Source organism: Amblyomma mixtum, chromosome 3 (assembly GCF_055824585.1).
Source record: "Amblyomma mixtum isolate Tamu chromosome 3, ASM5582458v1, whole genome shotgun sequence".
NCBI lineage: Eukaryota > Metazoa > Arthropoda > Arachnida > Ixodida > Ixodidae > Amblyomma > Amblyomma mixtum.
The window spans coordinates 39179367-39192589 of record NC_143014.1 but is presented as its reverse complement, the minus strand read 5'-3'; the positions used below and the strand labels follow the sequence as shown (position 1 = coordinate 39192589).

At 42.1% G+C, this 13223-nt stretch overlaps 1 protein-coding gene across 4 annotated transcripts in view; it reads right to left on the bottom strand.

The window, feature by feature from the left end:
• LOC149349743 (guanylate binding protein 128up-like) overlaps window positions 1-13223 on the bottom strand; it is a 49090-nt gene that overhangs the window by 12840 nt on the left and 23027 nt on the right. For all 4 annotated transcript variants that reach the window (XR_016290158.1, XM_089578778.1, XM_089578776.1 and 1 more), the window contains exons 2-6: window positions 10439-10604; window positions 8402-8602; window positions 4934-5103; window positions 3612-3797; window positions 653-765 (exon numbers count right to left, since the gene is read on the bottom strand). Coding sequence is in view for 3 of the 4 variants with exons in the window: in XM_089578778.1 (XP_089434904.1) it covers window positions 653-765; window positions 3612-3797; window positions 4934-5103; window positions 8402-8602; window positions 10439-10604 (836 nt within the window). In the remaining variant the exon portion in view is untranslated. The remainder of the gene's footprint in view (window positions 1-652; window positions 766-3611; window positions 3798-4933; window positions 5104-8401; window positions 8603-10438; window positions 10605-13223) is intronic.

The window sequence follows — 13223 nt, the reverse complement described above, 5'->3', positions numbered from 1 at the left end:
GCTTCAGTCTCCCTTTAAAGGCACTCAGTATTTTCGGAGTTAGCAGTGATGAAAAATTATCCCTGAGCCCTTTCAAGGCCTGCCCTCGCCTTTTTTCAATCCTACTTTCCTGCAGGCTGCACACTGTTGCTGGCACTGCAAGGTGCTTGTGATCTGCCGGTGACTGCACTTAATATCCTTTTTTTTTTTTGTCACACATGCAATTCAATTTCAGCCTGCTTGGGGCCATGGCTCAAAAGGCTCTCCCAGTCTGCCTCTGCCCCTCCACTCCCATCGTCACCCTATGATCCATGATGCCAAGAGTGCATCTAGCTAAGAGCTGCTATCTCTCAGTTGTGACATGGCAACAACGGATATGGCATCACACCAGGGTAAAAATGGCAGAAGCAGCAGGAAATGGACAAAAAGTTTTGGAGAAAGATTCGAGATTCTCCACTGCATGTAGAGCAGCTATATTTGGCTCAGATGTTTGTCAGCACACAACCTAACGATTGAGACAGTTTACTTATTATGTTATATGAGAGCTTCAGGACTTCCTTAAATTAACTGTTGGCAGCCCACAGTGGTTTAACACTAAGTGCACTAAACACAAAATTTTACATGGGGTAAAATATTAAGCCAAGGGTTTTCAGCCTAACACTATTTTACTCACATGCGTATTAGCTTGAGGTATGACCAAGCCTTTTCCAAAAGATCATCAAAATTCCACTTGTGATGAGCTGAGATTGGAACACAGTGTGGGATCTTGTAGATGATGTCCAGCTCCTGAAACATAATTCGACGTGGCATGAAAAAAAAGAAAATTTTTTTTTAAAAACGCTGCGTTTGCAGGCAGACTATTTTTACAAACATAAATACACAATCTAAGCACAAGCTCTTGCAAAGAATACAAAAGTGTGGTATATGAATAGGATAATTTTTCTTTCTTTGGGGAAGGGGGGGGGGGGGGGAGTATGTTACTAATTTTATACTTCATGCTTTCACCCATAATATCTACGTGAGTTTATTCTGTAATCATATCATAAAGTAATAATCTCCTGATAAATTATGCAGATTCCATGTGCATGGCAAACAAATTAATCTAAAAGTTCACTAAGCTCCTTGCAACTCATCCTGGTCGAAGTCTTCCACGATGCCATGTTATCCAGAATTTTAGGGGACCAAAAACTACCTAAAACTCCTAGTTAAGTCAGTCTAATTTTTTACAAACACTTGAATTTAAGCATTTTTATTTGGGGTAACAATCAGATTCACCACATCAGTTACATACACAGGAGAAATATATTCTCATGCTTATCATCAAAAGGCGACAATTTCTAGATGATTATGTTTTGGACAAAAAAGGGTGTTCAGCGCAAACTAAAGTAAGAAATTTTGTGTTGTGCTGCGTTGGGTTTTATGGCACATAGGCAACTAAGGCCATCATGCGCCAAATGCAAGGTAGAAATACGTCTTCTTGTGGAAGGGAGCTGACAGCTTTTTAAAACACTACAACTGGTTTATGAGCATTGCTTCTTTCAAGAAACCAAAAGCACAGGAGATTTCGACAAATGATTGTTCTCCTAGGAGCAAGCTTAGGTGCAAAGGGATCTGTTCACTGTAAAACTGAGTAAAATATTTTTTCTTTCACTCCTACAGTTTTACGCATGAGAGTAAGATGTGGTTTATTGTGAGCTCATCTACACACCCTACACATACATCTTGGGTGATCTTATTTCATGAGAAAGAAGTTGCGCATCATATATGTGCGTCCGATGCGAAGGCGGCATAAAAATGAAGCATTCTTGGTGACTACATGGTTTCCATTCTTCAACGATCAGCTTCACTAAGTGTAGTTGTAGAAGTGTAGAAGCCTGCCATTTTGCTTTCAGTTTTCTCTGTACAGATTTCAAACAATCCTTATGCGGCACATTAACTCGCCGCATTTTTGCATTACAGGCTGCAGCGGCACATGTATCGGCTCTCTCGTTGATACTTCACGGTGGTTGCAGCAGAAAGATTATGACGAGGACACAGAAAGGAATGAGCACACAGACATGGATGAAGCTGCGCTGTAAGCTGAATTCTTTATTGGAAAACCCAAGCTTTTTATGCCCCTGGAAGATAAAGGAAGCGATACTGGCAACGGAATAAAAAGCGGGGGTTTTCCAATAACGAATTCAGTTGACAGTGTAGCTTCGTCCACGTCTGTTCACTCGTTCCTTTCTGTGTCCTCATCATAGCTCTCCTGCATCAACCACCATGAAGTATGAACCAACTAGCTCAGTTGAACACCTTTTTAACTCTCTCGTTGTCAATGATTCCGAGGTGATTAGGTACCCGTACCCAGCAGAACTTTATTGTGTCTACTTCAGCTGTTACTACAGTACGTATGATATCTCCTATGAAGGGTACTATATTGCATTTCTGGAGTATAGTTCTGTGATTATACATTTTTAAATGTTCTTTATTATTTTTTCTACAGCCGCAGAAATGGGTAGCCTTCAGCAGTGAAAATTGACGTACACTGCGGCGACTTTATCATTTTCTCTCATTTGTCTTCTGACGTAATGTGCTGTTTTAGAAGCAGCTGTATAAAAAGCTGAGTAATCTTGATATTTTTTGTTTATCGCTAAGAACTCCTGTAATATGTGTTCATGTGATGTTTGCTTTTTGTGAAAGCGAGTTAGTGTATAATCACGTACACAGGGGAGGCTGTCCCAAGGTGGGAGATGATCAGGTCTCTGGGCAATATTGGGCAGTGTGTCTAATATTCCATACTCTTGGCATTTTTCTTCAAAGCAGAGCTGCAAAGGCCTAATCGATTGGGGTTTATTCCTGAACAGTGTTTTGGAACTGCACTTTGTAACTATGCGGTGACATAGATGTTTCGGTAGGATCTTATTTTCAGTATGTATGCACTTATGAGCATTGTTCTTCTGTCTGCTAAGGGTGGTTCATTTGTTTCTACATAAAGACTGTTTATGGGAGATGTTCAGTAGGTGCCAGTTGAGAGACACAAACTTGGTTATGCACTGGGTCCAGTCGTTTTAGGTAGGACAGTCTCGCAGACCCATACAGTATGCACCTATAACCTAGGCAAGAGCGTACATTAGAGTGATAAATTAAAGTATGGGGTGATTACATGCAATTTTAAAAAGATATTTTTTTGAATCACCTATTTACGAAGCATTCAAGGATGCACAAACATAAAATGGCTTGGTCCAAGAGATCAGACAGCACTTTTTTCAAGCATTTTGCCCCTGGGGAAGCAAAGCACAAGGCTAAGGGAACCTTCAGAAAAAGTGGTAGGCTCTTAGCAGCACAGGAGTTTTAACTATAGGTGCTCCCCATTTCAGGCAGGTGCTGTGCCACTCAGCTATCACTGTGGTTGCAAAAGTGGGGGCTCAGAAGATGGGACTTCATCGCAAAGAGTGGTCAGCAGTGTATGCATAGCATGATTTCACTTCACCTTAAACTCTATACCAAAGCCCAGGACTTGTGTTAGTCTACCCCCCTCACTGCCATAAAAACAGGTCTCGTCCCAATGTACACTGCAAATTAAATTTGAAAATGGCAATTACACAGTGCATGTCTGATGAAGGCATAACTGCAAAAAGGATCCAACTTACTTCAATAGAAATCTGGTCAATCTTGTTCAGCACATAGATGCATGGGATGTAAATGCGGTTCCCTTCAATCACGTCAATTAGGTCGTCTGAAGTGGCATCACACCGTAATGTGATATCAGCATTGTGTATCTTGTATTCAGACAGAATAGTCTTGACGGTGTCGAAGTCCAGCTCTGACTGAGGCACCTTTTTTGACATGATCGAAAAAATAAATGAGTGAGTGTGTTTCACAAAAGAGAAAAAATAATGCAGATGCTCTGTGAATTAATCTACACAAGAAACGTGCATTTGCGCTTTTTACAACCTACACAGTTTAGATGCAATATACACCTAGAATGACAGTTCAAAGAATGTTGATGTCCACACAAGCTCATATATAGCCAGTTAACATGCTTTGCTACATGCTCCTTTGCTGTTACGCGTCTGCATGTGAGATTCTGCATTTGACAGATTACTCTGAATGCAGTCTCACAAGCAGCAAGGACAGTGAACTAGACAGTAGCGGGCACCAAAAAGCATTCCCTATGGGAGACAAAACTATGACTAACTTCATTTCATAGCACTGAGAGTGTCTTGAGAGGTTCTCAAAAGTCCGAAGTGTTCAAAATGCAGTACCTGCCCTAACATTATCCGCACCTAGTGGAACTTCCAGCTATACAATGAGAAAAGAAACAGCTTTAAAAAATATGCACCCATCTCATCTGCCAACCAACACCAACTAAAATAGAGGTAATGCCCCTGGTAAAATCACTGAAGCAAAGCTACAGCAGACCTGGCTGACTTCAAGAAGGGAGTCCATGAGAAAGACATCAAAATACACCAAGTTATAGACCTTGGCATAACAGACATGTTAATTCTCTCATGCTCCCTTTCTAAGGGCCTTCTCAAACCTGCCAACCACCCATTTCTACGAACAAGCAAAACACACAGAAGCTTGAGCCCTTGTCTCACTGCTGGGCCAAAGAACGCAAGCAATTAACATGAATCGGTAGACACGTCCATTTTTCTATGTTTGGCCATGCCAGCAAATAGTATGAACCATGCTTTTTGAATGGGAGAACCACACTCACTGTGCATTGCATAACTATTTACATATCACTGTTACATTACACACCCAGGCAATAGTACATAACATATATTCCTATTCCATTTCATTTATTTGTATTCAAATCCAGAGCAACGGTACATGTGCCTTGCAAACATGACTATAAGCTCATTAACAGGAATCATCCCTTTGTAAACCCTGCCTAGTTTACACCGCATAGCTCTACAGCTGTGGGTACTACTATAATTCCACAGATATAATGAAAACTTTTACGGACCATCATCTGCAGATTGATGCCACCTTTGTCCTTCCTGCGAAGCGTGATGGCCGGGGGCTCTTTGTTTAGCCGGATGCCAAATCCTTCTACTTCTCGCTCTAAAATCCGCTTGTGCTGGAGTGGCTTCAGAACATCCAGCACAATGAAGATAAGGCTGCAAGTACGAGCCACTGCACGAGCATAGCCACAGAGAAATGTGGTCAGCATTACTAACCTTCATTTCATGTCACTTAAATACTAAGTTGTCAAAGCTATGCTTGAAACAACAGAGATGAGGCTTGAAATAACGCTGCATATATGCAGTAATCGCAGCTTGATTTATCTTTATAAAATCTGTCAAACACACCCAAGGCTCAATCCATGTAAATACCATAAAGAGTGGGCACATTTATTACACATTCATACAAGCACTAGATGAATGCTCGCCTCAAGCCATAATGTTCACATAACGATTTCAAGAGAACTTGCATGTAAATTCAAAATTATTGCTCCTGCCACACACAATTGCAAAATTGCAAAATTCGTGCAAATACGCTCCGGATATTTTTTTCACTATGCGTGTTGCTATATATGGCTAGACTGCAACAAGAACAGCCACTAAAAAATCGTTTTACGACCTCAGTACAGTGCAAATGAACACAGGTATGAGCATGTGTTATGCATACGACACTGAGTGCAAAAGTAAGAACCACAAAAAACAGGTGCTTGTAAGCAGGTGGACTGCACTTTTCTTCATTCTGACGTTCGATGTTCGACGTTCGTTCTGTATTGTCATGGTGCGTTCACCACGAGCTCTTTTCTTTCTTTGTTCAGCGGAGGGAGCTAATCTTCAACAACATCCTCATGAACCTTATGTAAAATTCTGCTACTGAGTTACCTTCCACAGCAAAAACCCCTTCATCTTTGTAGCCTGGCTTATTTTGAGGCAGGAAATAGGTGTAGCCCTGAAAAAGTGTACTGCAATCACGTCCAACACTCTTGGATAAAAATTTTGAATATTGAAAAATTGTAAGGTACTCTTATGGAAATGTTTAAAAGTAATCGTCCATTCTTCCTATGTGTAGCAAGCTCTTTCTTTTAAATTTTTTCCATTTCTCGCATCGAGCAGTTAAAACTACCACGGAAAACCAATGGGGAACGCTTTTGACGATAGCAAAAATGCACACCTGTCAATGGGAGACCTGCAGATGTAATGACTGTTATAGCGAAATCTTTCAATATATGAAAAAACTGCATTCATAAACTCTTTCCCGTACAAAAATGCTGTTGTCTTGAATTGTTGGGTATGACAGCCACAACAGTGGGATGAAGAGAAATGAGGACTTGTATGCAGGCTTTCTTACTCGCACAAAGAAAAGACGGAAGTAAAGGCAAAAGGAACCACCCCCCCATCCCCACCAATGTCCAACTTCCCCCTTCACCCCTCCGCACCCCTAGCTCGAACAAACAACCCCTGCCCCACAGTACACGGACAAAGGGCCGTCTCCTTCCCTTTCCTGCCTAGCCTCTGCTGCAGTGCCACAGAAAGTTGAAAGTGAGTACAAAAGATGACTGGCTTGAACGGTCTGAAGGAATTAAGTCAAGCACACTGCTACTGGCAGTTTAATGAACTCACAATTTAGTTGGTTTTGCCCTTTTCGCTTAGGTGACGCAAGCAGCAAAAACGTGCTAAGGAGTGTTTATGGGTGCAAATACTAATGAACACCATCATTTATGCCAATTATTTCCATTTTTTTTTTGCGCTATTACAATATTAGAAGGTAGAGGACTCAGACAGAGCTCACATCATTGGATATGAACGCGTGTTGACAGAGCATGGTGGCCATCTCCAGCAAATATCATATAGAAAAAAGATTGCCTTTAATATAGAAAAAAGATTGACTTTAAAGGCTCACTAATATTGTGCTGATTGTTAGGCCTGATTTAACTCCCATTGGGTTCTAGAACTACCATTCTAGTTTAGCCATGCGCAATTTCTAGGCTGTAGAATGAGCAGTTTACTAGTTCTGTGCACTAAATGTGAGGCAGTATTACGAAAATCTTCAAATTGGAAAGGCAATTAAAAACAAACTATTGAAGATAAGTAGATGAAACTTCACACACTGCATTAGTACATTGTCCGCCCCAAGTGGTGAAAATATTGCTACTTTGCACCCCGATACACAGCAGATATTCGTGTCCAAAATAGCCAAACTTTAATATACTTAAAAGGCCTCCGATCAAATAACATTCAGCAAATGCACATTGTGAGACCATTGGGTACTGTACTCCGTTTCACACATCAGGTGCAACACTGTGAAAGGAACAGAAGTAGTCCGCAATGAAAAAACAAAGGGAGGCGTGTTACTCCACTCTTGTTTCACGGCCAAATGGTCTAAGGTGCGAAAAAGCGACAGCGTGTCATCACCAATAAGAGCGCATTTAATCAAGCTCACAACAGGTGCATCTTGTAGTTAGCCTACAGGAAAAGCATTCATTATTTTTCGCTCAGCACAAGCAACTCACTACTTTTCGATTGTTGATGTAGCCAGCGCAAACAAGAGCACTAGCTTTGACAGTGTTGCACCTGATGTATGAAACGGTGTATAGATAAGCATTCATTCTACATGCAGGCCAAACAAAACTGTCCTAAGTGAAGTACTTTCTTCAAATTAGTTCTCTGAAGTAGGTCGTATCGACAAGGCTACCAATTTTATCATCTGCAATAGCACCTCTTATGGAGTTCCTAATGCAGCTACCTATAGTGGTATGCACTGATTAACAGTGTGTACATTAAACTTTCGATTGATGTATACATTGTGATGTTTGAACTAGAATAATGCGAAGAATGCTCGCGTGAACACAGCCTGAAACGAAGCATTCGTACTGCCACAGTGGTACACCCCGCCTTAAAATGGCAGCTATTTCTGCTTGGCTTGAGTGGTCAGGAGGTGCAGCACCCTAAGCTGCCTCTATAACTCCAAAACGCGTATCACATCCCACGAGACTTGTTCCAGAGCTTCATCTACAGCTGCATTAATTACTGTCCCCACCACATGAAAGCATGCAAAAACACATAACATCTATAGAAGTGAAGCCTAGGTTGTTTCAAGAGGGTGCCAGCAGTTATATTTTAGTCCTGATGATCAATTTTTTTCAGGAGCATGCAGCAGGTATAACCAAACTACAGCAAAGAGGCACTCCTGCCCTCAATTCATTAAACTCACAACTGTTACAGCCAACAGTAACTTCAATGAGCAATGATGTGCTCTTCTGCCCACTGTATCACACTACGAGCTTATGTAACTGGACATACATTTCCAGAGTACCTGACCTGCATCCAATTAACCACAGGTCCTATCATAAATCTAAAGATTAGAAATAAAGAAGTTGCTCTTTACATACCACACAGCTTTCTCCAATATTGAAGACAATGGGGTTACAAAACGCATGCTCCCTAAAAAGGGCAGCAAAAGAGGCACCACTAACCAGCAATGACCTGTCGCCCTCGACCTTTTCCATCCTTGGCTCCTTCAATAATTCCTGGCAGATCAAGCAGCTGGATCTTGGCCCCCTTGTACTTGATGACGCCAGGCACAGTGGTCAGCGTGGTGAACTCGTAAGCAGCCACCTCAGAGAAAACACCCGCCAGTGTGTTCATGAGTGTAGACTTGCCCACCGACGGAAATCCTGGGAGTGACAACAAGGGCGGCTAGCCTTGTAGTCGATGTGACTTTCCATGAATTTGGGAGTTTAATACTCGAAGGCTTTTTCGCTGAACGCAGTGATGTGCAGGAGTGGGGACTCCAGCTCTGGAATGCCTTTCTAGCATCACAAATGCCTCATGCAGCTTGAAGACAGCTACATATGGCCAGCATCTAGTGGCCAGAAAGAGTAAGCATACACACTTGTCAGATCTTTTTGTAAGCAATTAATGGTGCATGTAGCTAATGTCCCCAGGTACATGTAGAGGCAGTTTAGCAAATGCAAGTTTTTGCTATCACTTCTACAGCAAAGCACAGTGCCGGAAGTTAACATTCAGGGTCACTATGAGCTGCTGGTGCATAACATTTTTGGAGTCCGGATCAACCACGTAGAATTTTGAAGCTATCACGAAATGTTATAAACTTGATAAACTGTCATTCTTGACAAAAACTTGGAAAATGAAACACCAAGGCATGCTATTTCCAACAGGAAAGATAAAACAGTGTGCACTGTTTGTGGCTTTATGCAGCAAGATCCCAGATATTTACCTGCGACAGCTTAACCTGAAATTAACCTTCCACTACCTTAACCCTTTAAGGTACTCTGTACACGATTGTGTGCATTGCAAACTCGGGGCTTTTTTCTGGCAGTGTGCAACAACTAGAAACGATTCCTTAGCTTCAGATGAATTTAGCACGCTTTATGTCATCACAAGTGTTCTTTCTTGTGTGCAAAGTAAATAATATTGCACTAAACAATAAGCCTGCTGGCGTATCTATTTCTGAGCATACGTTTTGTCACCCATAATAACTCCATACTTTTCTGCATTTCGAGTTTTATGTTAGGACAGAAGCTTGGGCATGTTGGTTATTCATTTGTGACGGAACAGCGCAAAACATCGCTTGTCTCTTGTCCCGATGTTTTGCGCTGTTCCGTCACAAACGAGTTTTATGTGTACCTTCAAAATAAACAATATAAATCCCCCCCCCCGAATCCACCTCGAGTACTCATTAGACAAATACTGCTGTATCGATGTTACAATTCACAGCAATTATGACACTTTGTATTAAAATTTGTACATGTCCATGAAACAATTACTGTTTATGCAAACCAGACTGTCTTTCTTGAGGTCCACATAAGCTGTTTAAACGGAAAAATTAAAGTTCTGAAGAGAAATAGCAAGCTACATCTGTAAAGGCTAAGCAATACCCATAGTAGTATCAAATTTATTAGTCACTCTTTTCTCCTCACTGCCAACATCGCTAATAAAATCCAACAAAAAGCCAACATGCAACCTGCTGCCATGCAGAACACCCTCTGCTGTCTTGTGCAAATAACTGGGGCTAGAATCAAGGTTATAAGCAAGGCATTTCAACAGTCCTCTGTGAGATGCATTTGTAATCACCTAGCAAAATGAGGTCATCACTAACTACATGCCGCAGCGGTGGCTCAGTGGTTATGGCGCTTGGCTGCTGACCCGAAAGACGCGGGTTCGATTCTGGCCTCGGCGGTCTCATTTCGATGGAGGAGAGACGCTAGAGGCCCGTGTGCTGTGTGATTTCAGTGTACGCTGAAGAACCCCAGGTGTTCGAAATTTCCGGAGCCCTTCGCTACGGAGTCCCTCACAGCCCAAGTCACTTTGGGACGTTAAACCCCCATAAACCAAACCAAACCAAACTAACTATATGCAGAACTTGCCCATAGTAGTAACAAAATAAAGGACATAAGCTGTCCCTGACAGCCATGCATGTTCCAGTAAACAACACAAAACTGTTTCCAAAACTCACGAAGGTAGTTACAGAATCTCAACCTATACTTTACCTACAAATCCTATCCTGGCATCACCAGTCTTCGCAACATCAAAACCTTCACCAGGACCACCACCTCCACCCTTTGGTGTGATTAGCTCCCGCCGAAGCTTTGCCAGTCGAGCTTTAAGCAGACCCAGGTGGCCCATAGTTGCCTTGTTTCGTTGGGTCCTGGCCATCTGTAAAGGGAGGAGTGCATGATCTATTAGATGTCTTCTATTTTCAGCATTCCAAAGATGAATTTAATATGAAACCTGAAATCAAGGAGAAACTCTGTTTCATAGAATAAATGAATGAACACGCAAAATAATGTGATTAAAGTCTGGCTGTGCACTTACTACTACTGTGCCAACTCGGTGAAAGCAATGCAGAGGGACTGCCCATCCATGCCAATGAGGTGCCAACAGTTACACTCATGTCACAGAATGCAAGTTGGATTTGATTTCAATTGAACGAGTCTCATTCGAACAGAGCTCAAAGGCACCAAGGGTCGCAGGAGTACCAACCATGCATATGTCACCAGCCTCATGCCTCAATAACCGCATGTTGGAAATAAATTACAAATCTAAAGACATCATTCCAGACATCTTGTTAACCTACAATTCACTACCATCATAAGCTGAATGTGCTAAGTCCACTGCTGGACAACCACCTTTGCCCCTGTGAAGCACATGCGCAGTAGCACACTGTGTGTTTGGCCAAGTACGCGCATCTAAACTTCTGAGAAAAGGCTGTTCACCTTTCTAAGTTGAGAAATGTGCATGTTATTTTTTTTCTCCTTTTAGGTGATTTGCTGTTAATGATAGCTCTTTGAACATAGCAGGATGCGCTATGTGCACAATTGAAAAAAAAAGAGGTAAACTGCCAGTAGGGATTGCTAGCTTCATGCAGAGCCATTCAAACTGTAAGTACTTCATCAAGGTTTTTAACAAGCGTGTAGCGGCTGCGGCTTTGTTAGATGGTTAATATAGTATATGTCTGTTGTGTTGCATGTCTGCAGCAATGAGCAGTAAAGGTGAATCCAAGTTGGATATCTGCAACACAAGCAATTTTTCTGGAGTGGAAATGATACTTGACAGTGTGTGTGGCAGGTTCGATTGCACATGTTTGTGTGCCTTGGGTGATGTATGTTCTTTTTTCCTCGTCCTGCTTGTCATGTCACCTTGAGATCTACTCATTCTAATGAATCCATGTGAGGCAGGATGGAAAGTAGGGCTTGTTGGTACAAATTTATGACTGAAACATTACTGTAACATAACAAACGACTGGGAAAAAGAACAGAGGACGAGCACTGGTCATGTGTCCTCTTTCTTGGTCTTCATTTCACACTGCTGCTTCAATTATGAATGCATGCAAGGGTATGTAAGCAAATTGAGGAATTGAGGCGCCCAAGATAATCCAGTGCGCCTGAAGATCTAATCTAAACATATAATGTTATGACACAGTTTCAAAAGCAGACACCTACCACAGCAAGGTTAACGGGAGGAAGCCATGGTCCTCACGGCTTCCACCCAATGCCAAGGTGCCTCCAACAGCTACTACTATACTTCAACCACTAACAGCAAGGGGCACTAGCCTATTACTCACACCTATTCCACACTGCTGCACCATGAAAGTGACATCTCTCCAAATTTACTTTACATTTCAGGGACCTTAGCTGTTCACCTTCTGGGAATTGTTTCTCATAGCTTTGAAGTTCACATTTGGTAGTTGTTTTGCCCATCCATATTATTTTTCCATATGAAAGTGTGTGCAAGGCTCCCTGTTTCAAGAACCACAGGCTATAGTGCTTCAATGTGGCATCCACATTTCAGAATCATTTGTGTGAACCTCACTGTCTCTGAGAAGAGTAAAGAGGCAGGACCCAAAGCATCAGTTTTTTGTGCCGAGCCATGGCATGAGAACATGATGAGGGAGGAAGGGGGAGGAGGTGTACGCATTTTTTTTTAATGATCACTTTTCTGTCATGTCTTAGCAGTGAATATGCATATATTTCCTGTCTAACTGCTAGAACGGTGCCCTTGAGCATACCGTCTTCACATAACTTAAGTGCTGAGCAGGAAAGGCACTCGGGAACTTTTCAATGCCAGCGTGATGCCCTAGCAGAAATATCCAACAAAAAGACAATGTGTAGACAACATTCCACCACCCAAATACGAAATATTTGCGACAGTTGATCAACGCCACAGAGCAGGCCTGGAACATGAAGCACAATCATTCCTTTGGAAAGAAACATTAGCTTCACAGTATTTATATCTCTGAAGCATCCCATTAAGCTTTGTGTAAACAAGCAATAGCCAATAGCAATAGCTTGAAGTTTCATCAGAAAACAGCAATTTTTTTTTTTGTGCCCCTTAGGTATCAGCCTGCACCACAACGTAAAAATTACTTTAAAGAAATACAGCGTCTACTACTCATTCAAGTACGCATTTTCGAGACGTGGGAAATACCGAGCTACGTCTATGCAAATGGCGCTCTAGCCACAACTCGCATCTATGCGGCTCTAATGAGGTGAAGATACGTTAGTTATGAAAGCTTAGCACCTGTCAGTGAGTTACTGCACATACTTTCTCCCTCAGTTTGAATCTTACCGGCGACCACTGAGCGCGTGACCGCGAGTCAATCTATTCTCGCGCAAATACAGCAATAAAATATGCCACAACACGGCATGCATAATTTAAGGCGGTGGTATTTTGCTACCACGGCGCTCAACCGCGTGGTTACCCGAAACGCATGGACGCTTCTTACCCCCACCCACCCAGGCGACAAAAGCGAAAACCTGGCTATAACACCGTTCC